The sequence below is a fragment of the Rhinopithecus roxellana genome, chromosome 4, assembly GCF_007565055.1.
Source record: "Rhinopithecus roxellana isolate Shanxi Qingling chromosome 4, ASM756505v1, whole genome shotgun sequence".
NCBI lineage: Eukaryota > Metazoa > Chordata > Mammalia > Primates > Cercopithecidae > Rhinopithecus > Rhinopithecus roxellana.
Window position 1 is genome coordinate 23,287,912 of NC_044552.1, and position 25,096 is coordinate 23,313,007.

At 45.5% G+C, this 25,096-nt stretch overlaps 5 protein-coding genes across 10 annotated transcripts in view; 3 read left to right on the forward strand and 2 right to left on the reverse strand.

Annotated features, from left to right (window-relative positions):
• Positions 1 to 25,096, forward strand: part of LOC104668434 (HLA class I histocompatibility antigen, A-30 alpha chain) — a 329,434-nt gene that overhangs the window by 105,306 nt on the left and 199,032 nt on the right. The gene's annotated exons all lie outside the window — the stretch shown is intronic.
• On the reverse strand, positions 5,538 to 9,802 carry LOC104666175 (putative uncharacterized protein ZNRD1-AS1). 3 transcript variants are annotated; one of them, XR_004056660.1, is made up of 3 exons: positions 9,652 to 9,670; positions 6,701 to 6,776; positions 5,538 to 6,309 (listed from the first exon to the last, which is right to left on the reverse strand). XR_004056660.1 is itself a non-coding variant. In XM_010368184.2 (3 exons), exons 1-3 carry the CDS (start codon positions 9,681 to 9,683, stop codon positions 5,554 to 5,556), a joined length of 849 nt encoding a protein of 282 aa, XP_010366486.2. In that variant the 5' UTR covers positions 9,684 to 9,802; the 3' UTR covers positions 5,538 to 5,553. The 3 variants fall into 3 exon arrangements, 2 of the variants coding, with proteins under 2 accessions (XP_010366486.2, XP_010366485.2); XM_010368184.2 differs by having other exon boundaries at positions 9,667 to 9,802; XM_010368183.2 differs by lacking the exon at positions 9,652 to 9,670 and adding an exon at positions 6,948 to 9,621.
• ZNRD1 (zinc ribbon domain containing 1) lies at positions 9,829 to 13,671 on the forward strand. Of its 2 annotated transcripts, none has more exons than XM_010368181.2 (5): positions 9,829 to 9,970; positions 10,087 to 10,241; positions 10,488 to 10,588; positions 10,793 to 10,902; positions 13,437 to 13,671. In XM_010368181.2, the coding sequence occupies exons 2-5, from the start codon at positions 10,097 to 10,099 to the stop codon at positions 13,459 to 13,461; spliced, it is 381 nt and encodes a 126-aa protein (XP_010366483.2). In that variant the 5' UTR covers positions 9,829 to 9,970; positions 10,087 to 10,096; the 3' UTR covers positions 13,462 to 13,671. The 2 variants fall into 2 exon arrangements, with proteins under 2 accessions (XP_010366483.2, XP_010366484.2); XM_010368182.2 differs by having other exon boundaries at positions 9,838 to 9,961.
• On the forward strand, positions 15,441 to 19,055 carry PPP1R11 (protein phosphatase 1 regulatory inhibitor subunit 11). Of its 2 annotated transcripts, XM_030928114.1 has the most exons (4): positions 15,441 to 15,750; positions 15,840 to 15,979; positions 17,335 to 17,443; positions 17,836 to 19,055. In XM_030928114.1, exons 2-4 carry the CDS (start codon positions 15,935 to 15,937, stop codon positions 18,036 to 18,038), a joined length of 357 nt encoding a protein of 118 aa, XP_030783974.1. In that variant the 5' UTR covers positions 15,441 to 15,750; positions 15,840 to 15,934; the 3' UTR covers positions 18,039 to 19,055. The 2 variants fall into 2 exon arrangements, with proteins under 2 accessions (XP_030783974.1, XP_010366480.1); XM_010368178.2 differs by lacking the exon at positions 15,441 to 15,750 and having other exon boundaries at positions 15,834 to 16,221.
• RNF39 (ring finger protein 39) lies at positions 18,993 to 24,590 on the reverse strand. The gene is made up of 4 exons (XM_010368177.2): positions 23,934 to 24,590; positions 22,179 to 22,201; positions 21,880 to 21,971; positions 18,993 to 20,414 (listed from the first exon to the last, which is right to left on the reverse strand). Exons 1-4 carry the CDS (start codon positions 24,498 to 24,500, stop codon positions 19,834 to 19,836), a joined length of 1,263 nt encoding a protein of 420 aa, XP_010366479.1. The 5' UTR covers positions 24,501 to 24,590; the 3' UTR covers positions 18,993 to 19,833.

A 25,096-nucleotide genomic window follows, 5' to 3' on the forward strand; every position in this document is an offset into this window, starting at 1 on the left:
CAAGAATGCCATGTGAAGATGAAGGCAAAGATTTCGGTGATGTATCTCCAAGCCAATGGAACAACAACTACCAACAGCTACCAGAAGCTAGGAAAGTATCATGGAATGAACTTTCCCCAGAGCCTTCAGAAGAAACTAATCCTGCCAACACCTGGATTTCAAACTTCTGGCCTCCAGAACTGTGAGAGAATACATGTTTGCTGTTTTAAGCCATCAAATCTTTGTCACCCAGGCTGGAACACAGTGGAGCAATACTAGCTCACTGCAGCCTTAATCTCCTGCGGTTCAAGCGATCCTCCTGCCTTGGCCCCCTAAGTAGCTGGGACTACATGCACATGCCGCCACACCCAGCTAATTTTTGTAATTTTTGTAGAGATGGGGTTTTGCCATGTTGCCCAGGCTGGTCTTGAACTCCTAAGCTCAAGTGATCCACCTGCCTCAGTTTCCCAAAGTGCTAGGATTGCAGGTATGAGCCACCGTGCCCAGCCCATTATGAATTTTTGGATTGTTTTTTCTATCTCTATGAAGTATGTCCTTGGTAGGGATTGCATTGAATCTGTAGGTTGCTTTGGGCAGTATGATCATTTTACTGATATTCTTCCAATTCGTGAGCATGGAATGTCTTTCTATTTGTTTATGTCCTCTTCAATTTCTTTCATCAGTGTTTTATAGTTTCCCTTGTAGAGATCTTTCACCTCCTTGGTAAATATATTCCTAGGCATTTTTTGTAGCTATTGTAAATAGGAATGTCTTCTTAATTTCTTTCTCAGCTAGTTCTTTGTGTATAGAAATGGTACTGATGTTTGCATGTTGATTTTGTATACTGCAATGTTACTGAATTTATTTATCAGATCTAAGAGCTTTTTGGCAGACTTTTAGGTTTTTCTAAATATAAGATCACAACACCAGCAAAGAGGGACAATTTGACTTATTTTCCAACTTGGATGCCTTTTATTTCTTTATCTTGCCTGATGGCTCTGGCTAGAACTTCCATTACTATAATGAATAGGAGTGGTGACAGTGGTCATTTTTATCTTGTTCCAGTTCTTAGGGGTAAGGCTTTCAGTTTTTCCCCATTTAGTGTGATAATAGCTATGGGCTTGCCATATATGGCTTTTATTATTTTGAGGTATGTTTCTTCTGTACTTTGTTGAGAGTTTTACCATAAACAGATTTTTGTTTGTTTGTTTTTGAGACAGGCTGGAGTGCAGTGTCGAAATCTTGGCGCCCAGGCTGGAGTGCAGTGTCAAAATCTTGGCTCACTGCAACCTCCACCTCCCGAGTTCAAGCGATTCTCCTGCCTCAGCCCCTCGAGTAGTTGGGACTACAGGCATGCACCACCATGCCCAGCTAATTTTTGTGTTTTTAGTGGAGACAGGGTTTCACCATGTTGGCCAGGATGGTCTTGATCTCTTGACCTAATGATCTGCCCGCCTCAGCCTCCCAAAGTGCTGGGATTACAGGCGTGAGCCACCATAACTGGCAACACATACAACCTAACAAGATTTCACCAGGAACAAATAGAAAACTTGAACAGACCAATAATGAGTAATAAGACTAAATCAGTAATTAAAAGTGTCTCAATAAAGAAAAGCCCAGGACCGGATGGCTCTCTTGTCAAATTCTATCATACATACAAAAAAAAAAAAAAGTTAATAGCAATACTTCTCAAAATATTTCAAAAAAACTCAAGAGGAGGGAATTCTTCTTAACTCATTTTATGAAGCCTGCATTACCCTGATACCAAAAGCAGAAAATACAAAAAAAGAAAGAAAGAAAATTGCAGGCCAATCTTCCTAGTGAAAATATATACAAAAATCCTGAACAAAATGTTAGCAAACTGAATCCAACAACATATCAAAAAGATAATATACCACAATTAATTGGGATTTATCCCAGGAATACAACGGTGGTTCAACACGCACAAATCAATAGACATGAACATTTTGTTCATCTTATTTGAAAAGCTGGATAAAACTGAATGTGGAATTGGGAGATTTGTTTTGGGTGACCACTCTGCCATTTCCAAACTCTGTACTCTATCAGAACTAAGTCGCAGGGTGCTTGAGGGCGAAGAAGCTTTTGTCCAGCAGACAAGAAGGAACTGTTATTACACAGCCTTTGACCCTCTAAGGACTCCAGCAACCTTGTACTGAAAGAAGACTCCTTGTCTCCTTCTCTGGGCACCCTTTTGTTCAGAAATAAAACTTTCATGCTGCAGGTGCCTTGAGGACATGTCAGTGACCTTTACTAGAAGGCAGTGGAGTGAAGTTTTGGGAAAAGTGACAGAAACAAATCCTGTACTGGAAGCTCATTGAAAACCAACTAAGTAAACAAATATTTTAGTGCCTCAACTGAAATATAAGCATAAACAAAGGTTGACTATGATTGTACCTGGACAGGATGAGTAAAAAGGTAAAGTGGTCTGTTATCAGCTATTTCTGTATTTTGGTTCTGGCTCTCTCCAGCAGTTAACAAATGTCCTTTCTTTCAACAAATATCTATCAAGAGGCTAACATGTACCAGACTCTACAGAACAGGCTTACAGGCATAATACCACAATGGAATAGAAATCTAACAGGCTCCAAGATCAGGCTTGTCAAATAAATGTACCACAATTTATATACCTTATATATATATCTGGTACAAAGGTACCAGAACATAAGATTAAGTATGTTAAAGGAATGTTTATCTAAGTATCATTTTTAAAAGAAAAATAAAACAAAAACTGGAAACAACCAAATGACATTAACAGAATATATAATTAAGTTGTGGCATATTCATGTCATGGAAATGAACTACCGTGTCACACATCAACATGGATGAATCCAAAAATAATAATGAGCAAAAGTAATCATATACAGTAAAATTCTATTTATATAAAGGCTATAAATAAGCAACTGTTAGGGATACACAGACAGTAAAATTTATAAAAGTTAGGTGACAATTATACAAAATTCAGGATAGTGGTTGATTCTGGCTGTGGGGGAGAGAGATATGAATGAGGAGAGTATACAAGGCTCCTGGGATGTAGTAATGTTCCACTTCTCAGTTTGAGCAATGGGCACCTGGACATTTATTATTGTTCTTCTAAATATACATTTTCATTTGTATATTGTATTGTATATTGTATATTCTATTTCACATTAAAAAGAAGAAAGACCAAAAAAAAAAAAAAAAAAGCATTAAGTGTGACTCAAGATTTAAGCAGACACAGTGCAAGGAAATGAAAAGGTGGATATAATTTGATGGGTTCAGGTTTGGACAAACTGAGCTCCTGAAACACAGACTTTTATTCTTAGTCATATTAGGTATGAAATTGCCCTGAGATCACCAGTTGCTTTTATGCTAGATTTGGAGGGGAAAGAGGGCAGTGGAACTCAGCAATTTGTGTCCAGCACTGAAAATCTTCATGGTAAACAATTACTGATAGGTTATGTGTTAGGTTACTTTTCAGTCCCACTCAGCTCAAAGAGTTTGTCATGGCCGGGCGCGGTGGCTCAAGCCTGTAATCCCAGCACTTTGGGAGGCCAAGACGGGCGGATCACGAGGTCAGGAGATCGAGACCATCCTGGCTAATACGGTGAAACCCCGTCTCTACTAAAAAAAATACAAAAAACTAGCCGGGCGACGAGGCGGGCGCCTGTAGTCCCAGCTACTCGGGAGGCTGAGACAGGAGAATGGCGTGAACCCGGGAGGCGGAGCTTGCAGTGAGCTGAGAGCCGGCCACTGCACTCCAGCCTGGGCGGCAGAGCAAGACTCCCTCTCAAAAAAAAAAAAAAAAAAAAAAAGAGTTTGTCATTACCCTACTGATTTGCACTTCTAAGTCTTCTGCCTGTTGCATTCTGATGATCTGTTTCTACACAAGACATAGAATCTAAAGCTGAGACATAGCAATAGAAGACCAGAGAACAGACACAGCAACAAAGTTTGCATGAGGCAAATCAGGAGGGTAGGAATGAGATTTTGATGTGCATCCTGGCCAAATTCCAGAACTAGCAAAGAGAGGGCCAGTTCCTAATTCCAATCAAAGCAAATTCAGCCACCTTATCTTCACACAGAAGTGGTCTACATTGATTTTTAAATCTCTTTAAGGGATTAGGGAGCCTCTGAAATACAAAGGAAACTGATAGTAATGTAAAACGAGCAGTGACCTATCATACCAAAAAACACTGTCAAAAACAGAAAGCTAATGGTGGGACTGGAGTCTAGAACACAGGAGTTATGTTTATCCAGTGCTGTACTGTACAACAGGGCAGTCACTTGCCACATGTGGCAATTTAAATTTAAATGAAATTCAATTAAACATTCCATTCTACAGTTGCACCAGCCACATTTTGAATGCCTCAACAGCCACTTGTAGCAAGGGCTACAGTACTGAGGAGCACAGACATAGAACATTTCTATCAGTGGCTGACCTAGCAATATCCAGGCTAAAGGGTGTTCTGCTAGTAAAGCAAGGTAGGCATCAGAATGATCACAACTTAAGAATAAGATTCCTGAGGGCATCCATTTCCATTTATTTGCTTCTCTGCTTGCCAACTCTGAACCCCTGCTTTCCCAATTTTCTGGAATCTGGAAAGAAAACAAACTGACTAAAAAACATAAATTTCATTCTGCTTGACAACTGTAATTCTCACTAAATTTATAAATTTGCTTTCTGATTTATCAATGAGTGACAAAGGCATGAGTTTGAGAAAGGATGAGTTTGACTACCCCTGAGTGGATCCAAACATTAGGAAGCTCTTGCTTAAGTGAGTGACAGAAAGTGACAAAAAGAGCTGGAAGAAACATGAGAGACTATTATGCTATTTTCCCTAACCTTCCTCCTTTTCACCCTGCTCACCTAAGCCAGGTTAGAATCCGCCCTTTGCAAAGCACCCTGTATCTTTCTATTGTAACCTTTACTACATTATCTGTTTATAGAGTGATCTATGCCATTAGCTGAAAGCTATTCAAGGGCAGAGACTTCTCTTCATTCACCTTCGTAACTAACACAATGCCTAGCATGTAGGAGGCTGTCAAAATTGTTTCTCATACAAATAAATTGTACAGGGCAAGTTACACTTTTAGGGCCTGGCTAGTAGTTATCTGATGAAGGTAAGACATTAAAGACCATATACTAAACTATATCAATCTCATCAAAATAACCTTGGAGGGCTGGGAGCAGGGAGAATAAGAGAAGCAGATTAGAATAATTCTTTATTCACCCCATCGCCCAACCCCCATCTTCCCAAGTGGGGAAACTAATATTTATGAAACAACTAATACATATCTATACTTCACAAACACAATAGTCCTTCCACAAATGCAATCAAATATTATTATTGCCATTTTAAAGATGAGGACACTGAACACTAGAAAGGATATGCACTTGAACAAATGCAAGTCAACTAAAAATAGTTAAGCTAATTTTCAAGTCCAGAACTATCTATCTGTATCTGATACAAATGGGAATATTCACTGAACCCTGGAGAGATGAGAACACGCATTTAAAAAAAAAGGGGGGGGTTCACTTAAGAGATATGATTTTATCATAACAGCATTGAAACTTTAATCTTTTATTTTTCCTATTTGACTTCTTAAAAAGGGTGGCATGGCCAAGAATTTTCTTTGATATGGTTTCACAATTGTATTCCCTTTCTCTCCATTCTGAGACTTTTCCATAAGAATATTCACTTTAATCCGACTTCTACTGCATGGCTGGAAAAGAGGATATGCAATAACTCTTTCAAACTCCTTTATCTCTTTCTTTCCTCTCTCACGCTTCTCATATGTAGGCAGCTGGCTCTGGCTTCTTCTTAAGATTCTTTCCTTGAGTCTTTGCTCTGTAAGTTCTCTCCCTCGAATCATGCGTTCCTGGTGATCCTTAATCTGCATCTGTTCCCTCTCATTTACCTGCTTTCTTCTCTGTGCGTTCTGGATGCCATGACCTTCTGGCACAATGTTTGGTAATTTTCTTTCACTGAAGGGTCGCAGTACTTGTCTAAATGACTTGTTCTTAAATTCTCCAGCCTGTCCTGCTTGATGTATGTGCCTTTCTATGTGTTTCATCTCTCTCTCAGGTATCAAATAGTACTGTTTTAGTCCTTCTATGCTTCGGGTTGTTTTCTTCTCCATTTTTTTCTTGATTTCATTGCCTGTCTCTTCTTTCATCATTTCCACTATTAGTTTATTATAATAAGACTCTGCTTTGGCAAGCCAGTAGTCAAGAGAAACAGCTTGCTCCCTATAGAGGATTTCACACTCCTCCTGATATTTCTGAGTTATCAACTGTCTTGCTGCTGTTGTATGCACACCACCTAGATTCTGTCAAAGTGAAGTCAGAAATTTATAATGTGATCATCTTTTTCCTTTGAACACATTTAAACAGGAGCCAAGCCCACCCTCCCTAACAATACCAGAACAGCTACATGCTCTTTACTTTAGCTTGTTATTTTATTCCCATCACTCCCAGGTGAGCCCGTGAGCTCTGAAAGTATGAAGTAGTCACCACCACAAATCAATAATTAGTTTTAAAAATGTATGGTGTTGGAAGTTTTCAAAATGATACTTTGTTTTGCAACTGTGGATATAGCTGGGTAACATTTGCCAGTGTAGACATACTACGTGAATGTGTCACTTAGGCAGAAGGATTTTAAACCTAAGATTCCTTCTCTGTGTAGTTCCAAACTGTATGATGTGAAGATAATTTACTTACCAAGATCTTTTTTTCCAATGGAGACTGCTGACCTGCAGCAATCCTAGGATCTTTAGATGATGTACCCCAGGCCAATCTGAAAGATAAAAAAGCAAAGATAGATTCAAATGTAGGAGGTGTCAGAACAAACCTGCTAATAGGCAGGACTACAGCAGGGCCATTTCCCACATGGGAAACCACTGCATTCCTATGGTAGAAAATAATGAATGCTCTTTTAATAAGAGGATCTTTCCTTTCACAAGCATACTTTTCCTGTGGACTCAGCATGAACCACTGTGAATCTCGTATTGGGGATTGCGAGTGGGAAGAGACATGCTCCTTGGTGAGGTGTTGTCCAAGTACATCTATGTCAGTCCTCAAGCCTCCTCTGTGTTCTGAGACGATTCTAGGTTCTAGTTTTCTAGATGATTCTAGGTTTCTAGTTTTCTCTTCCTGCAGTTTCTTGATCCGGGCCCTCTCTGCCTCTATCAGCACATACAGCATTTCTGCCCTCTAATCTTTTGTTCTGAAATTTTTTTATTTGATTGCTCAGCCCTCTGCTTGCCTGCCTTACAATGCCAATCATCCTTCACTCTAAATCCATTATGAGACTATTCCCTGTTGAACCCCTCAGGATGGGAATTTGTGATTACTCTGGGTTTATTTATAGAGGAGGCTGAGGGCAACACAAACGAAAACTATCAACCTTTATGTGTCATCCCTGGTCTAGCCTGAGTTTACTGTGAGGTCGTATTTAAGCCCCTGAGGATGTCTGGCATTTCCTCTCTATGCCTTTTATACCATTTACAGTTCAAAGGATGGGCTTTACAGTCTGACAGGGCTAGATCTGAATCCTAATTCCACCACTTCCTAGGTGTGTGACTCAGGGCAAGTAACTTCTGTCAGCTTTCTCATCTATAAAATGGAGATGTAAGACAAAAATCTGCCTCTCAGGGTTATAAAGAACAAATATGAATTAGATGCAAAGAGCTTGGTAAGTTCTCAATAAATTCTATCTGTCCTTCACAGGTCAAGTTCCTGACTATAAAGTCTTTCTGGTCTACTCTGTCACAGTGATTTTCCCTTCCTCTAAATACTTGACATATTTTAATTCTACAACTCATTTGAAAATTAATCATGGTTTACACTGCGATATCTGTATTCATATATCACTTTTAACATTTTGGTGCTGACATTTAGGCTCATAAGGAATGAAACTGTAATTTACATCTACAAATATGCCTCTATATTGTTGGAAAGGATCTGATATCAAATATTTGGTCTCATTGACCTCTTAGGAACATTCTTATTTGTCTATGTAAGTTTATTTTGAGATTTTGGACATACGATCATCTTACTTTTACTTCTCTGTACATGGCTTCTAGCACAGTATTTAACATTACAGTCTGTGATCCCAAGTTCTCAAAATTAATGATTTGTTGATTGCTGATGATCCTTGACACATAATATCTGAGCATCTTTTTAAATATCTGCCATAACATTGTATCTATCTTTTTATTAAATCATTTCCCAGTCTTCCTTGAAGTTTACAGATATGTTTGCTTTATATGCATGTTCTGGGCTCTCATATTTTGTACCTCCTAGCACACTTTTATTGTATTCTAATTATTCATTCATGTTCATTGAGGTCAGAGAACACAGATTTCAACTTTGCAGGTTCAGCCTCAGCTCAAAACCTGCCATAGTTGCTCAATAAATACTTTATTGAATAGATTGTGAGCTTTTGTTGGGAAAAGGATATGCCTTTCAATGCTTTGTTCTTTACTGCAACTCACAGGGGATGTTGGGTGAGTGTTTTTCAAATTAAAAAGAGAAAATTGAGAAGGGTAGAATTTCAAGTTCCATTTTCAAAGGAGACACACAGATAAGTGAGAATAAAAACTGTCTACGACAATCAGCTCAACAACACATCTCCCTTTGTCAGACAGAATAACAAGCAATTTCACACTTAAGTGATAGGGCTTGTCACTCTTCAGCAGTTTGCTGAGTTTTAACCCTTTAACTATGGTGTTCTCTCCATTATTACAGAGAAAGGCAGATGGGAGCCTCTCCCAGCGAAAAGACTACAGCTTGTGTCCTTCACAGGACAAAATAGTGATGGCTCCAGAACTTTCATATGAAGGAACTTAGCACAGCTATCAGAGTGGGTGGTGGTGGGAGGACTAGCAGGAAACTAGTAAACAACTACAAGCTGCCCCTTCAGGGAAAGTTTCTACTTCGAATATAAGTTACAGAGTAATGAAAATAGCAAGATTTCCGAAAGAAACTTATTCCCATGTTTTATAAAAGATCAGGGAAATGTCAGCTGTCCACTTAATGGATGACGGCAGTGAATTAAGAGTTCGATGAACGGCAGGCACAACTAAAAGCCAAACTCGACCTAAGTCTTATGAAATCCTACTTAATGAGCTTTCTTGACTACTGCTAGCCTCACTTATCTGGCAGGAGTCGAAGGAGGGGAAGCCCCAAGCTCTTCTGTTCCACCACCTCCGAAGTCCTGAGCCCCTTCTCAAGTGTCCCACTTCATCCCTGCTTCCTTTCGTCCCGTGGGACTAAGGATTCCTCCTGCCTTCACCCTCACCACTTGCTGTCCCTCAAGAAGCCGACTCACCCCTTTCCAAGGGCGGTGAACCGTCCGCAAAGCACACAGGCCGGCTGTGCTCTGCAGAAAGCCCACGCTCGCCAGCGGGACCCAAGGAACGCTAGAACTATACGTGCCAGAATACTTAGCTTTGTTTTTAACTACTGTGCAGCCGCAAAAGGGAAATACCAGCTCAGGACCCAGAGGAGTTGTAGTTCTCTAATCCAAAAAAGTCATTATTCAGCAAAGTACGGTTTTCAGGAGGATATTACCCCGCGATTGGGTTCCCGTAGGATGTGAAACAAAGAGAATAAATATCCCAGGATTCGGTGCTGGTGGGAAAATTTGCTGGAAGCGCAGCATTGGTTACCAATTTTGTGCTCACCGTCTCAGTACCAGCATGAAAGTTGAGCCGCAACCTCCCTTAGAAGAGGTTACTCTCCATCTCCAAGGCTCCAGACAGGGTTCGCAATTAATTATGACGTCACAGCCAATCGTCAGCGCGAAAGCGTGACGCTCTAGCCGGCTCTAGCTCGCTGCCCCGCCGCGGGCGCAGAGCTGACGCTCTAGCCCCCGGAGTTGGCCAGCTCCTCTCGCCGGCCCCAGGAAAGGGTTCCAAGTCCTTTTAGTACCCGACGCTGTGTGGGAGTTCCTGGCGTTTCGGCTCCTTGGTCGCAGAGGCAGGAGGCGTGCGTGGGAGGAGGACTCGGGTTATATACTCCTACGTCCTGGGACAGAATAGTTACCACCTCTGGGGCGGGAACTCTTCTCTCTTTTGTTAATAAACTTCCAACTCCCTCCTCAGACCCAACTGCATGTCTGTCATGGATCTCGCCAGTACTTGCTCCAGCTTTCAGTCGGACTTGGATTTCTGTTCAGATTGCGGCTCGGTCCTGCCTCTGCCCGGGGCTCAGGATACGGTCACCTGTACTCGCTGTGGCTTCAACATCAACGTTCGGGGTGAGAGGCTTGTACGCAGGGGTCCTGGCGGAGGGCCCAGGATCGGAAGCTTGGGGAACTCAAGATCGGTTGGGTTGAGGAGGGGATCCTAGAGCAGGACATCAGGCAGTTGTACATTTGGTCTAGCGATGAAAACTGAGGGAAAGGATATAGGGCCTCCTGGCCTAACCAGCCAGGGGAGAGGGGAAGTTTCCGGTGTCAGCTCCCTCTGGTTGTCTCCGTAACCAGTCTTACTTGCCTGCGCAGAATTTGAGGGGAAGGTTGTGAAGACTTCAGTTGTGTTCCACCAACTGGGGACAGCCATTCCTATGTCGGTGGAGGAAGGGCCTGAGTGCCAGGGACCTGTGGTAAGTTAATGAGATCAAGAACTGGCTCCATAAGGTGAGTAGGAAAGAAATGGAGGAGTGATTGCAGAGATCTGGAGAGTTTTGTGCCCAGTTCCAAGTGGGAAAAGATGTAAAGCATCGATGTTTGAGAGGCGTGATCGCCTGATTCCTGTAGGAAGTAAGGGGATATGACCAGGCCTCCATAACCCACCAGTTTCTTCCCAGGTTGACAGGCGCTGCCCTCGATGTGGTCATGAAGGAATGGCATACCACACCAGACAGATGCGTTCAGCCGATGAAGGGCAAACTGTCTTCTACACCTGTACCAACTGCAAGTGGGTATCCTTTCCCCTCTCCTTGGTTTTTATTTTTTAAAATTAAACTTTTTTAACCCTTTTTATAACCAGTGAAATAAACCTTTTAGGTTTTTTTGGGGGGGACAGGGTGTCGCTCTGTCACCTAGCCTGGAATGCAGTGAGGCAATCTTGGCTCACTGCAACCTCCGCCTCCTGGGCTCAGGTAATCCTCCCACCTCAGCCTCCAAAGTAGCTTTGGGACCACAGGCACGTGCCACCACGCCTGGCTTTTGTTTTGTTTTGTTTTGTTTTTTGTATTTTTAGTAGAGATAGGGTTTCTCTGTTTCCCAGGCTGGTCTTGAACTCCTGAGCTCAATCAACCCACCTCAGCATCCCAAAGTGCTGGGGATTACAGGCATGAGTCACCCTGCCTGACCTCCTTTTAGGATATTTAAAAGGAAATGAAGAAAAAAAAACCATAAGAAGCAGGTATTGTTTAGTGGTCAGCATCTTATACTGCAGTCTTCAACCGCAGTCAAGGTAGCTTTACTTTGGAGAGAATTAGTCACACATGATTTAGAGAACATGGGCTTTCTGAATGCTTTTAAGACCTCATCTTTGTCTTTGGTGTTCTGCAGTCACTATAGTATATCAAAATGTGATTTTCTTTTATTCTGTTTGGGATTTGTTGGGCTTTCTGAAACTGAGAGTGCATTGTTTTCTTTTTTTTTTTTCTTTTTTTTGAGACGGAGTCTCTCTCTGTCTCCCAGGCTGGAGTGCAGTGGTGCGTTCTCGGCTCACTGCAAGCTCCACCTCCTGGGTTCACGCCATTCTCCTGCCTCAGCCTCACGCCATTCTCCTGCCTCAGCCTCCTGAATAGCTGGGACTACAGGTGCCTGCCACCACGCCCAGCTCATTTTTTGTGTTTTTTAGTAGAGACGAGATTTCACTGTGTTAGCCAGGATGATCTCGATCTCCTGACCTCGTGATCCACCTGCCTCGGCCTCCCAAAGTGCTGGGATTACAGGCGTGAGCCACCGCGCCTGGCCTAGAATGGATTTTTTTTTCATCAACCTTGGAAAATTATCAGCCATCATCTCTTTTAATATTCTCTTTCCCCCATGTTCTCAGTCCTCACATTCTGGACCTCTAATTAGTTACTAGAATGAGATTTCTCTCTTCTGTCCTCCATTTCTCTCGCCCTCTTTTCATATTTTCAATCGCTTTTCTCTTTACGCCACCTTCTGAGTAATTTCTTCAGGTTCCCCTTCCATGTCACTAATTCTGTTTTCAGTTTATTTCAAGTATTATTATTTTTGACTATTGTTATTATTTTGAGTTCTATTTAATTACTTTTCAAATCTCAATTTTTAAATCATTCTCAGTTCCTTAATCATATTTTAAATTGTTCCTTTCACTATTCTTTAAATATATATTTAAAATATTAAATATGGTTATTATATTCTATGTCTCATAATTCTGATATCCATGGATTTTGTGTGTCTGATGCTGCTGTCTGTTTCTGCTGTCTCTCTTACAGTGCTTTTTGTCTTTGTTTTGTGATCTTTGACAATAAATTTGAGTTTTTTAGGACTTGAACTGTAGGAATTCTTTGAGGCCTGGAGTAAGTGCTGTATTCTCAGCACTTGTGTTTCTTCTCTAGGTGCCTTGAAGCACTATCAAGCTGGAATTACTTTAAATAAATTCTTGGCTTCATGTTTTTTGGAGCAGACAGATAGTATGAATTTGAGCTGCAAATCCATGTAAGGGCTAGCTTATGGTTAGAAATTCTCAGGAGAGAGTTTTCTCTCTTTCTACCTACTGAGACAGTCAAATTCCCCTTCTATAGAGTTTAATTTTTTCTTTTCTTGTTCACTTTTACAAAAAAGAGCAGCCTTTTGCAGTTCCCAAATTTATGCACAGGATCTCCTATCAACCTTACACATTTTGTCCCTCATTTCCTATGCTTCCAGTAACTGTTGCAACAGTATAAAGGGCACCATAGTGTCACTGTCACATTTCATAGGGACATCAGTTTTAACTTCACTGTCTGGATTTCTGGTTTTATAGAACTTTTAACCAGTATGAAGATTGCCTTTACTTTCTTGCCATCTCATCAAAGGATTAAAAATATTCATAGTCAGATATATCTTTTAAAAGTATTTTTTTCCTATCACTGATTGTCATTTTACCAAAAAAAAATTTAAAAAATAAAAAGATGATGTTTTTCCCAGCCTGTGGCTTGCCTATTTATTTTCTTAACCCTCTTTAAATGAGCAGAAGTTTTAAGTTTTTATAAGGTCCAGCTTATCCTTTTTTTTTTTTTCTTTTACAGCTAGTGCTTTCTGTGTCCTAAGAAATCTTTGCTTTGAGGTTATAATTCATTGAATATATTTTTAATCCCAGAATTTTTAGTTGTCTTGGAATTAGAATTGGAGGTTTGTTTAGGGGAGCCAGTCCTCAATGATGTCATAAATAAAAGTCCTTCCTTAGTTATTTGATTGCATATCTTATCTTATACTACTAGAAACTCATCTTTTGGTGAATATAACAAGTCCTTTCTTTCCTCATAGGTTCCAGGAGAAGGAAGACTCTTGACCTTTTTCCTGGGCAACTCAACACTCCCTCCCTCCTTTTGGAAGGTGAAGGATACTGGGTTTTTAGCTGCCTTGTCCATCCCATCTGGTTGCAATGTTTTGCTCCTAGAAGAGAGTCAGATCATCATGTGGGGATTACCATTGTTCCTGGAGTACTCCTACCCTTAATTGAATTTCCTTATTAAAGTTATATTTTCCTAAAAGACCCTGACATACGTATGTTACTTATAATCTGCCTTATTCCAAAAGGAATTTAAATGAGTTTACAGAGATATATGAAAAAGAAAAGAGGGAAAAATAAGGACAAAAAAGTAGAGTCAGGAATGAGGCTAATATAAACAAAAAGCAATTGTAAGTATTGCCATACTATTTAAATCTATTTGGTTCCTGAGTTTAAGTTAAGAAAAACTAGGGATTTGGATAGTGAGACATTTAACAAAATTTTAACCAGATCTCTTTAGCATATAAATTTGGACAGCTAAAAAACTGATACTAAGTGATCACTATAGATATTTTATTACTATTGAGATAAATACAATATACAGTTGACCCTTGAACAACACAGGTTTGAACTGCTTGATTCTACATATATGTGGATTTTCTTCCACTTCTGTTACCCATAAGATAGCAGCACATTTAAGCCGTCCTTTTCCTCTTCCTGAGCCTACTCAACATAAAAATGTGATCAACTTCTACTTAATGAAGAGTAAATATATATTCTTTTCCTTATGATTTTCTTAATGTTTTCTCTAGCTTACTTGATTGTAAGATTGCAGTATATAATACATATAACATACAAAATATGTGTTAATCAACTGTTTATGTTATTGGTAAGGCATCTGGTCAATAGTAGTTAAGTTTTGGGGGAGTCAAAAGTTATATATGGACTTTTGGCTGTTCAGAGGGTCAGCACCCCTTACCCCCATGTTGTTCAAGGATCAATTGTATATCTATTATAATAGATTCTTACATAGAAAGATAAAGTCAAGTCACGAATCCTACTCCACAGAGATAACCAAATTGTACTGTATATCTGTGCTTGTGTATATATATGTGGCTCTGTATATGTGTGTTGCTATATATGCGTTTGGTTTTTTTTAATGGACTATACTAGACATGCTGAACTCTATCTTGCTTTTTTCTGTTTGAACCAAAAACTTTCAAGAGGAACAAATACATACTCAGGTCCTGCATTCCTTGGCTTAAATCGTGATCAAGGGGTTACTGTAGTAATTATCATATAATTGTGTGGCCCTTCATATATATATTCAGAGCTCTCAAACACAGCTATCTTGTTTGACCCCCACAGCAACCTGGAGAATGGGCAGTGCAGTCTTCCCCATTGTACATTTGAACTGTTTTGGCAGTTGACTTTCCTGACCCACTCCTGAAATCTGAAACACACCTGTTCACGTTTCTACGCTACTTTAAGCCTTTCTCTGGCCCGTAACAGTGACTGGATTAAGCTCAATCTCTTAGCAAAGCATACTGGTCCTTCCATATCACCACTGTCTACCTATCAAGCCTCATCTGGCACTTCCTCAGATTCAAGCGGTACAAAACTCCATTTCCGGTAGCGCACACATCTACAACTTTTTAAGCTGCTCTTCTAAAAAAACCTACTTGTCGGCCTTCCTGGTTCTTGTTTTACCACTTTCTTTTGCTCTCTAAGAAACCTGCATATATTTTTATAAAATGGCCTATACTGTAATTTACGACCATTTCTCTGCCTCATCATACTCATCACCCCAGAGAGAATGAATATGTTGGCAGTATGTAACTATATTCAGATTTACAAATCCGACTTGGCATTTGTTAATGCTCCAATGTTTCATTTTTTTGTTAGTTTTCAGCATGCCTGTCTTTTCTACTAGACTGGGCGCTAAAAGGCAGGGTCTCAGCTTCTTACGTGCCTCCATTTTCAAGGCTTAGCACAGTGACTGAAAAAAAACCCACGCTGAACGTGCACTAAACTGAACTGCTCAAACATCTACAGGCACAAGGCGAGGGCTAGAACCACATCGCTTGACTCTTAAGTGTGTTTCCAACTGCTCCCACATCCCGTTTTCATTAGAGAAACCCAGACCAACAAGGAAAGGGAAATAGGCCGCGGTAGGGTCATTACTATTGCTCCTTAAGTTTCCTCGCCGGTCCCCCTACCCAGACAAGGTAAATGGAAATCTGCAGCAGGACTCAGCTTGGTGCACACAACTCCGCCCTCGCCACACCCACTCTGCAGCGTCTGGCCCGGCCCTACCCATCTGGGCGCCCGTTCTGCTTCCTCTAGGTTGTGAGTACGCGTGCTGCCCTTGACTCTCCCGCCGCCTCCCACACCCGCAGTGACACCCCTTCCGCCAAATTTGTTTCTCTTTCTTTCAGCGCCTGCGCGCCGTCATGTTACGGCGGAACTAATCCAGCGACGCCTGCGCTTTGACGAATTTGGTGCCGCGGAAGGGAAAAAGGGGGACTGCAGCATGCGTCACACCCGGAAGCTGCGAGCCGGAAGTGGGGTTGGCCAGGTTATCCCCAGGGGTGGAGAAACGGAGGCCCAGGAGGAGGGGGGAAAAAAGAAGGTGGAGGATCCTGGCTACCACTCTGAATCCGATACCGCTTCTCTTAGACTTCAGAGACAGAAAAAGGAAAGGGTGTCTCATCCCCCTTCCTCCTCTCCTCCCTCTCCTGAGCCTTAGCCATGGCCGAGGCAGGGGCTGGGCTGAGCGAGACCGTCACTGAGACAACGGTTACCGTGACAACCGAGCCCGTGAGAAAGGCGGGGGGGGGGGGCGGTGCTGTTTAGGGGTCTGGGAGATACTGGGAGGGAGGGGACAGGGATTAGAAGAGTTGTTGGAGGAACTGGGCCTGGGGATATGGGAGGTGTGGGATTGAATATCTAGGGCTGGGAGAATCGGAAGGTATTGGAGCTATTTAGAGTGGCAGAGATGGTGCAGGAGGCTGGTCAAGGATCATGTAATAGGGAGGTACAGTTAGGATATAGGTGTTGCTGCTTGGGGTGGTTATGTGTATAAGTAATGAACGAATGGGAAATTGAGGATTAAGGAGCCAGGAAGATGTTGGGAGGAAGTCAAAGGTAGTGTAAGAAAGCATGGTTGGAGACCAACTTATCAATATTATCAATGCTTATATTTAAGTAAATATTTATTGAATGGATGGATGTAAAAGGAAGTGGCAGGAATGAGGAAACAAGAAAAGGAGATGAAAGAGGCATTTTGAGAAATCAGAGAGCAAAACTGTAAATGGAGAAACAAGAAGTATTTTTCCAAAAACATGTTAAGTTGCCTTCAAAGGGAGAAGATTGCATTGGGCTTAATACTCTTGGATTAAAGGGAGCTTGGTAATTAATAGATTAGTAATACTTGCTACTAGAGATGCCAGGATGTCAGAGAATAGGTGGATAAGAGGTAGAGAGAGCTGGAGCTTGAGAATGAGAGAGGTTTTGTTTGTTTGTTTAATTGGAAAAAGAAGAGGGGATCTGGAAAAAGGAAGGGAGATCAAAGATTAGGTGCTGGGGACTGAAAAATAATTCGTGTATTAATACTACCAAGGATGATTTGGGGAGGAAGACGGAGAAACAGCGAGGATTATATTTTCCTTTGAAGAGTTGCTGGAACCTTCCCTAGGTTAGGAATTGTGCCTTCTCTTATACTGGTGATATAAGAACAGGAAATAATACTTATTCCTCAAGGGACTGTCTGAGGTCAAAGACCTGTTCTGTTTTATCTTCTTGCAACTCCTCTGGTGCTATGTCTATGGTACTGATTGAGCTGAAGAAGATAAGAGAGGAGGTTCCCTGGGAGGGAGTGGGAAAGGTTAGTAGGAGGGGACTAGATAGGTACTCTCATCCCTAACCTTCTAGGAGAATCGGAGCCTTACCATCAAACTTCGGAAACGGAAGCCAGAGAAAAAGGTGGAATGGACAAGTGACACTGTGGACAATGAACACATGGGCCGCCGCTCATCAAAATGTGAGTAATTGTTGGCCCGCAGTAGCCCTAGAGTTCTGGCTCTTGTATCTACTCATATCCACTGGCTTTCCAGAAGCCCCCAGATGCTCATAGTTCTGTCACTTTTTTGGTGGTTCTGTGGTATCAAGGAAAGAGGTAGGGAAGGGCTAGAACTGGAATTGCCTAGATCTGATGACAAGAAGTATCAGAGGTGGGAGAAGTAGGGCTTTGAATTCGTGGCTCTCTAAGAGGACAAGAGGAGTGGGGCCTGAGTCCCAGAGGGTAGGCCTGGGGAAGGTGGATCCTGGAACATAAGAGAAACTAGGAATTTTCGCTGAGTTTGAGTGGGAATGGAACTGACTATACATCTTACCCTTCCTCCTCTTTAACTGGGCTCCTCCCTCTAAATCTAGGCTGCTGTATTTATGAGAAACCTCGGGCCTTTGGCGAGAGCTCCACAGAAAGTGATGAGGAGGAAGAAGAGGGCTGTGGTCATACACACTGTGTACGTGGCCACCGCAAAGGACGGCGTCGTGCAACCCTAGGACCAACCCCCACCACCCCTCCCCAGCCTCCTGACCCTTCCCAGCCCCCACCAGGGCCAATGCAGCACTAAATTCCTCTCTCCTCCACCATTCCTGTGTCTGTCTGGCCCTGAATGTATCCATGTGGCTACTTCTTCAGCCCCCTCCTTCCCTCTCTTCTGCCTGATAGAGGAAAGAGGAAGAGGAGAGTGAACAGAGATCCTGGAATTCTGACTTGCTGCTATTCCAACCCAGCCTCCTGGGTTCCCCTAGTCCTCATTCTTCCTCCCAATACCCACCCTTCTCTCTCAAGGGATCTAGTCAGCTTGGTCCCAGTCTCTTCCTTTTGTTCTCACTGCCAAACTGCCTGTCCTGGGATCTAGTTATCTTGGCCCTGCATGCTACATGAGTAGCAAACACTTAAATTGGGTTTTCAACAGTCCCAGCTTTCACTGCCAGGGTCCCAGTCAGATTCCAGGAATTTACACCCTAGCTTTGCTTGCTAATCCTGGTTTAGAGCTATCCTACTAAAATATTTAATCTTAATTCTTAGTCCTTGACTGTGAGATATGAGGTCTTACAGGAGACCTCAGAGCTCCCAGCCCTTCTCCTCCTGCTAACCCTCCTCACGCCCTGAAGAGGAGTTAGAAAAGAGGTCCTTGTCATTCTCACCTCTTGCGGAAAATGGAACAGGAAATAATCATATCCTTTCTTCCCACCCTTCTCCTATGATTTAGGATTTCTGACAAAGATGGCTTGAGATTGGTCACTTAGAGCCAACTATCTCCTCCGCCTTTTGTTTTTCAGCTTCAGAGACAGATCCAATATAGTCCCAGGGACCTGAGTCTCTGGGATAGGAAGGAAGAGGGAAGGAGCAAAGAGATTGGGGTATATCCCCTTTACTACACTCTTACCTCTTACTTCCTAGACTTTGATTTCTCTGCCAGCCCAGATGTTCAGTTCTCTTGGCCCTCTCTACCCCTTACTGGGATTTGGTTTTCATTTTCCAGTCCTTTTGCCATACACAGTTGCAGAGATCAGTCAAATCCATACCACCACTGAGATCTCATTTATTGCCACAGATGCACAAAATAAATAACCCAAAATCAGAAAATGTGTTAAATATGGGCCCATTTGTACATATGGGGAAGGGTGTGACACTATACACAAGGATGAGTTTGGAGATGTCTGAAGTATTCCCAGGTTGAGGAGGAGAGAGGGGAAGTAGCACCATTGGCTCCTTTCTGTGAGTATGTGCAGGGAGAAGTTTCAAGAAGGTTCTTATGGAAAAAAGGCTGTGAACATAGAAAGCAGTCATAGGAGGTTGGGGAACTAGCTTGTCCCTCCCCACCCTAAGATCCCCCAAAAGGGGTACGAAGCTTCCCAGAGGGTCACAGGGCCCAGACCAGAGTCAAGCCTCTTGTTTTAGGAGGAACCTTAGTGGACAGGCAGGTTAGCCCAGTCCTTAGATCTGTGGGGAAGACCCTGAGCCCTTCTTTGGAGCTAGGAGAGGCAAGAGTGGGAGTCAAGTATTTGACCAGCAGAGCCTCTGTGTAGGAGACATGGTCACTTTACCAATACTGATGGGGAGGGCCTGTTCCCCATTGCAGGCCTAGAGTGGTTTGAATGGGAGAAGTCAGGAAGTACTGTGGCAGCTGTAGGGAAGAGAAGATTCTGAGAGCCAGAAAGCAGGAATGGATTTGATTTTGAGCAGGGACGTGGAAACGTGGAGACCAGGTGAGATCTCATTTTTGGGGGGGAAATGTGGGTTGGTATTAATACTCCTGCAATGGGCATGTGAATGTGTTCGCAGAAATGAGTGGAGAATTGCACGGCCAAAAAGAAGCAGCTGCAGGGCCAGTGGCCGGGCCAGACTTCTAGTTGGACTCAGCTTTCCGCTGGTACAATGCGGAGTGGAGCACGAGGGTCGCAGGTGCAGAACAGAGGGAAGATGCGCTCCCCCAGGGGGCCGGACGCCTGGAAGGCATAAAGCAGGTCCAGTGAGCGGCCGTCGTAGAAGGCCACGCGGCCCCGCTCCCAGTCCAGGTCCACGCGAATACGCCGCGGCGGGGGCTCGACTCCGCCCAGCAGGGTGGGCTCGGGTGCCGTGAGGGCCCACAGGCGGCCGCCGCGGCCCTCCACGGCCCACACGGCCCCCGCAGGGCACAGCCTCACGCAGCCCTTGCGTTGCACGGATTCCCCGGCCGCGCCCACTGCATAGTGGCTCTCCTCGTCGTCCTCATCCTCCCCAGAGGAGTCTCTGCAGGAGGCAGCGTCCGCAGTCTCCACCTCCCAGCAGTGGCGGCCGGCCCTGAAGCCCTGCGCGCCCAGCACAGCCAGGAGCTGATCGAAGCGCTTGGGGCCGTCAGGGGGCGCGGGCGTCCCTGGTGGGGCCAGTTGAACGCTGCGGCGGTCGGCGGAGATGAGCAGGCGGCGGTGTGCGGTCCCAGGGTCCAGGGTCAGGTCGGCTGCAGAGCGGGAGGCAGGGAGAGGACTTCATGAGAGAGTTTTCTATATCACAGGCGGGGTAGGGTGGAGAATAGTCAACGGAGATCACGTAAAAGACTGAGTGCTAGTGACCCCACAACAGCTCAAAAGGCGGCTGCAGGACCAAAAAAGAGCAAGGCATGTGAAGAACAGGCCTGGGCAATATCGGACCTTGTACTAATGCACCACTTCTGTAGAACTGGACCTGGGGAAGGATCATACTGGTCCAGGGCAAGGAGCACAGCAGGAAGATCAAAGGAGAGGTTGTCCGGTTTGTGGGGTTGGGGGAGGAAGAGTGAGGCTGATCTGACTTCGAGGGAGGAGTAAGGACTGATACCTCAATCTGCAGCATCTGGGGTGGGGCATGGGAGCTGGGTCAGCCAAATGGGGAATGTTCATCTAAAGAGAAAGCCATACTGATACTGGAACCTCAAGTGATGGGAGGGGCACAGGGAGGAATCCAAGGTATCCTGAGAAACCAGCCAGCCCACCCACCTACAGGAATGGGGGTGGGTGGACAGGCCTATTTCTGTAGGGTGTGGGGGGCAGAGGAGGAGAGCAGGTGGTGATAGCCAGAGACCAGAAAGAAAGAACCATTGGTCTTATATGTATGGGGTGCTTTGAAGAAAGATTTCTGGATTAGGGGTGCCAGAAGCAATCTGGACTGGGCAAGATGGTGGATGACCAAGAGGGTGGACCATCTTCTCTAGGCAGTTTAAAGAAGGGTAGAGGCACCCTTCTTCTTGGGAGTGAGTGAGGAAAGAAGGGTCAAGGAGATGCTGGGGTCCCCTTCCAGAGAGGAGTGATGAGAGGTGGCGGAAGCAGAGATTTCTGAGAGGCACCTAACCTTCAGGGATCTGTTGTTTGAATGTATGAAAAAGGAAGAGGGAAAATGGCTGGAATATGAGGAATCGAGGATAGACATTGTTATATGCTGAACTGTGCCCTTCCCCACTCCACACACACACACAAAGATAGGTTGAAGTCCTCCAAACCTCCAAATGTGACCTTACTTTGAAACAGGATCTTTACAGAGGTAATCAAGTTAAAATGAAGGTCATTAGGGTGGGCTGTAATCCAGATTGCTGACTTATAAAAGAGGAAATTTGGACACAGAGAGAAATGCATACAAAAGAAAATGTGCAGACCTATATCACCCAAAGAACATGTGAGGCTACCAGAGGCTGGGAGACAGGAATGGAGCAGATTCTGCCTCATGGCCCTCAGAAGGAACCAACACTGCTGACACCTTCATTTCAGACTTCTACCTCCTGAACTTTGAGATGTCTGTTGTTTAAGCCACCTACTTTGTGGTGCTTCATTACAGCAGTGCTAGGAAACTAATGCAGACATCAAAAAGGACCTGATCACTTTTTAGGGCTAAAAGGAAGAAAATCTAACACAGACTGTCATTCACTTCCCTTCCCTGCCTTCTTCTTTCCTTACCTGTCAGTCTATGAAGCATGTTTTTGACCACTGGATAATCTTCAGGGAGATCATCCTCTGATTTAGATGACTTAGGTGTTGGGACTTCAAATCTAGACAGATGAGGGGAAGGGTCAGGAAATCAGCCCTCTGAAGCTAATGCCCCCACGCATACCCCATTCACATCTCTGGAGGGAGAAGGGATGAGGCTATACCCCAGAAAACCTGCCTATGAATGGCAACAAAAGTGTGGGCCCAGTGAGAACGTGATGGCTATGGCAGCTCGTGCGAAAAGGAAGGAACAGAAAAGTGGAACTCACCGTCTCCATGTCTTCCTCATATCCTAGGATGGGCAGAAACAAACATGGATGTGAGCTCTGGGCTTCATTCCCAGGGGCATCCCTCCCTATCTCCCCCCTCCTCAGGTGAGCTCTGTCTGAGTTGGCAGTGTCCCTCCTCACCTTTCAGAGTGATCTCACCTCCTTACCCTCTGTGCTCCTTTTCCTCTCATTCTCCTCCTTCACCTTTCATGATCCCTTCTTCCTCTCACCCCATCACTTTTCCCTCATCCTCCTAACTCCATCTCCACTGTCCTGCCCCTTTCCGCTCCCCAAAGGTTCTCAATTCTCTGTTCCCAGGCTTGTCCATGACTTTCTTGTCCCCAGAGCCCTTGCCTTCCTCTGCTGCCCCCTCAGTCCCATTCTCTGTCTCTTTCAGTGGCCCCATCCTTATCCATCTTTCCCAGTGCATCCCAGAAAAACATCTGTCCCTTCTGCCCTCCATCACACAGACCAAACACACACCCAGAGCCCTCGGGCTAAGAGTTGGTATATAAAAGCCTTACAATAAAGCTGCTTCCCCTCTTGCAATAAAAGCCCAGTGGCATTTATTGGGCCCTTTGCTTTGTGTCTCTGGACCCTGGCCAGGGAGGCAGCTAGACTTGAATGTGTCCCAAAGGCCCAGCAGATCCATAGAGCACTATGGGAGCCAGGAGAGGGCGCTGGATGCTCCCCTCCAAACACTGGGATCCCGACCCCTCCACTTCACTGTCTAGTGCTGATGTCTGGAGGAGGCCGATATGGTGGAGAGAGGGAGAGAGAAACAATTTGCCTAATTGTGCCAATTACACCCAGACTAATTAGGTCTATGAAGACTTCAAAGGGCAGAAGCAAAACCCAAGACCAGCTTGGCTGCTGGGGAGAAGCCAGTCAGGAGTCCCAGACGCCCGGGGGTCGGGCAAGGTAATGGGTTGGTTGGTGGCCAAGGAGCCCGGGCCCAGGAGAGGCGCGGGGGTAGATGGGTGGTAAGACTGGGATGTGGAGAGGAGCCAGAGGCCCCGGCGGCCGTTCTCCCGCACCTCGCCTCCACCCTTGGCCGCTCCTGCCTGGGGCCTTAGGAGGAGCCGAAATAACAATAACAAACAACACACAGCTTAGCTTGAGCCGGAGTCCGGGACCAACCCCCACGACGCTACGGGGACGTTTGGATCCGCCCCAACCCCTTGCTCTCTTCCTCTTGTCAGTCCCCTCCTCCCCAGTTTTTTCTCCGCCAGCCCAGCCTCCTGCTCCCGCTCCTCTATGCAGGTTCTGCCTTCGCCCACCATCCTCCCAGGACCCCTGCTCACCCTCACCTGGGTCGGCTCCCACTTCCGCCCGCCTCTCCCTCCCCTCCGCCAGCTTTTCTCCTCCCGGACTCCTGCGGCTGCCCTGCCAAAACTTCTACAGTTCTCCTGCCCTTCGCGGCCACTCCAGGGCTCTGCGCCTTCTATCCAGTACCCCTTCTCTGCCTCCCCACTCTCTTCTCTCCAGCCCCTCTCACAAGACTCAGGCATCCGTCCAGCCTCCTCCCCTGTGGACCAAGTGTCAACTCCATCCATCGTCCTTCCGGACGCCTCTCACCTTGAGGACCCAGGGTCAGCCCTCACCCCTTCATCCTTTGCTTTTCTCTGCCCACCCCATCCTTTGCCTAAACTTCCACAGGGCCTCCGGCTCCAGGCTTGCCATTCCCGGCTTCCCCGGGGAACCCATGAACTTCCCGCTTCCACCAACAACTCCACGACGCACGCCCAACCTCACCTCCCCAGGAGGGTCCAGGCAGCCCATGGTGGGGATGCGCCCCCCTCGGCGTCTCCCTGCACGAGCCCCAGGCTCAGCCAGCTTCTCTCGCAGCTCACGGCTGATTCGCACCTCCACTGCCAGCCGCACATTAGACCTCAGGCTGCGGCGGGGACACGGCAGGCCGCAGCAGGGACAGGCGGTGGGGGAAGCCTCGGTGTCGGTCGCCGGCGGGGTCCCCCAGCGGCGGGCCAGACACGCGCGGCAGAAGCTGTGCTCGCACGCCAGAAGCACCGGGTCCTCGAAGGAGCCCCCGCACAGAGGACACGTCGCCAGCTGCTCCAGACGCTCCACCAGCCCCGGGCCCAGCTCGGGCGCATCCATGGAAAGTTGGGATCTGGACGCCGCCCCTTCCGCGACCACCGCGACCGCCTTCGAGCGCGCAGATGGCAGGCCGCCCCTGCTGCTTGCTGTGTAGATGCCCTTATCTCCGACTCCCGCATTAACTTTTGCCGCTTTCCGCCCCTCCCCTGGGATTGCCTCTGTCTTCAACCAGAGTCTCAGTCTCGGCAAATCTCTCCACGACATCAGGCTTTATAGGGAGGGAGGAGGCTCCCACGGGAGGTAAACACCAGGCCTTGCGTAATGCCTCATCTGGTTCTCCCGCTTCCCCGGTAAGGTTTGGGGGAGCAGGGAGGGGAGAACAGCACACCTGGGTCCCCGAGCCTAGGAGGCGGTCACTAGAGGGCGGTCTGGGGCGGGGTAACACTGTATGGGGAGGGTAGCCGCCTGTGAACCCCCGAAGAGCCCCAATTTTACCTTCCCCTCAGCCTGTGGTACGCGCATGGGCCGGGTGCCCAGGCTCACTCTTGGCATGTGCGCCCACATTGCCAAGGTGTGATTCATTCCAGGTGGCTGGCACACCTACATCTGGGGGCTGGGGGCCGGAAGTAGAGATCCTGGTTTGTGTGGCTTTGGCAAACCTCTGAGTGTTGATGTGTGGTTTTCATTCCCGGTGCCTCTCGCCTTTCCATCTTCCTTCCTTACCTATTAAGGGCTTAAGGGCACTCTGAAGTTCTGGAGTAAGGGGTGGGGAACAGGCACCCACACTCCGGCCTCAGGGAGCCGGGGCAGAGCTCTCGCAACTCTACCTGTGGCCGGCTCCCAGGGCCTCTCCTTAATTT

Bases quoted from the DNA above. Each gene is read 5' to 3' on its own strand.
- RNF39 (XM_010368177.2), bottom strand. From the start codon at position 24,500: ATGTCGTGGAGAGATTTGCCGAGACTGAGACTCTGGTTGAAGACAGAG. The intron at 22,202-23,933 runs GTGAGGTTGGGC...TGCCCATCCTAG, and splicing joins GCCTGGACCCTCCTGGGGAG to GATATGAGGAAGACATGGAG. The intron at 21,972-22,178 runs GTGAGTTCCACT...TCATCTGTCTAG, and splicing joins ATGAGGAAGACATGGAGACG to ATTTGAAGTCCCAACACCTA.
- LOC104666175 (XM_010368183.2), bottom strand. From the start codon at position 7,183: ATGCTGTATGTGCTGATAGAGGCAGAGAGGGCCCGGATCAAGAAACTG. The intron at 6,777-6,947 runs GTATGCTTGTGA...TTTATCTTTCAG, and splicing joins ATGCTGAGTCCACAGGAAAA to ATTGGCCTGGGGTACATCAT. The intron at 6,310-6,700 runs GTAAGTAAATTA...TCACTTTGACAG, and splicing joins CATTGGAAAAAAAGATCTTG to AATCTAGGTGGTGTGCATAC.
- PPP1R11 (XM_010368178.2), top strand. From the start codon at position 16,153: ATGGCCGAGGCAGGGGCTGGGCTGAGCGAGACCGTCACTGAGACAACG. The intron at 16,222-17,334 runs GTGAGAAAGGCG...CTAACCTTCTAG, and splicing joins TTACCGTGACAACCGAGCCC to GAGAATCGGAGCCTTACCAT. The intron at 17,444-17,835 runs GTGAGTAATTGT...CTCTAAATCTAG, and splicing joins GGGCCGCCGCTCATCAAAAT to GCTGCTGTATTTATGAGAAA.
- ZNRD1 (XM_010368181.2), top strand. From the start codon at position 10,097: ATGTCTGTCATGGATCTCGCCAGTACTTGCTCCAGCTTTCAGTCGGAC. The intron at 10,242-10,487 runs GTGAGAGGCTTG...TTGCCTGCGCAG, and splicing joins CTTCAACATCAACGTTCGGG to AATTTGAGGGGAAGGTTGTG. The intron at 10,589-10,792 runs GTAAGTTAATGA...GTTTCTTCCCAG, and splicing joins CTGAGTGCCAGGGACCTGTG to GTTGACAGGCGCTGCCCTCG.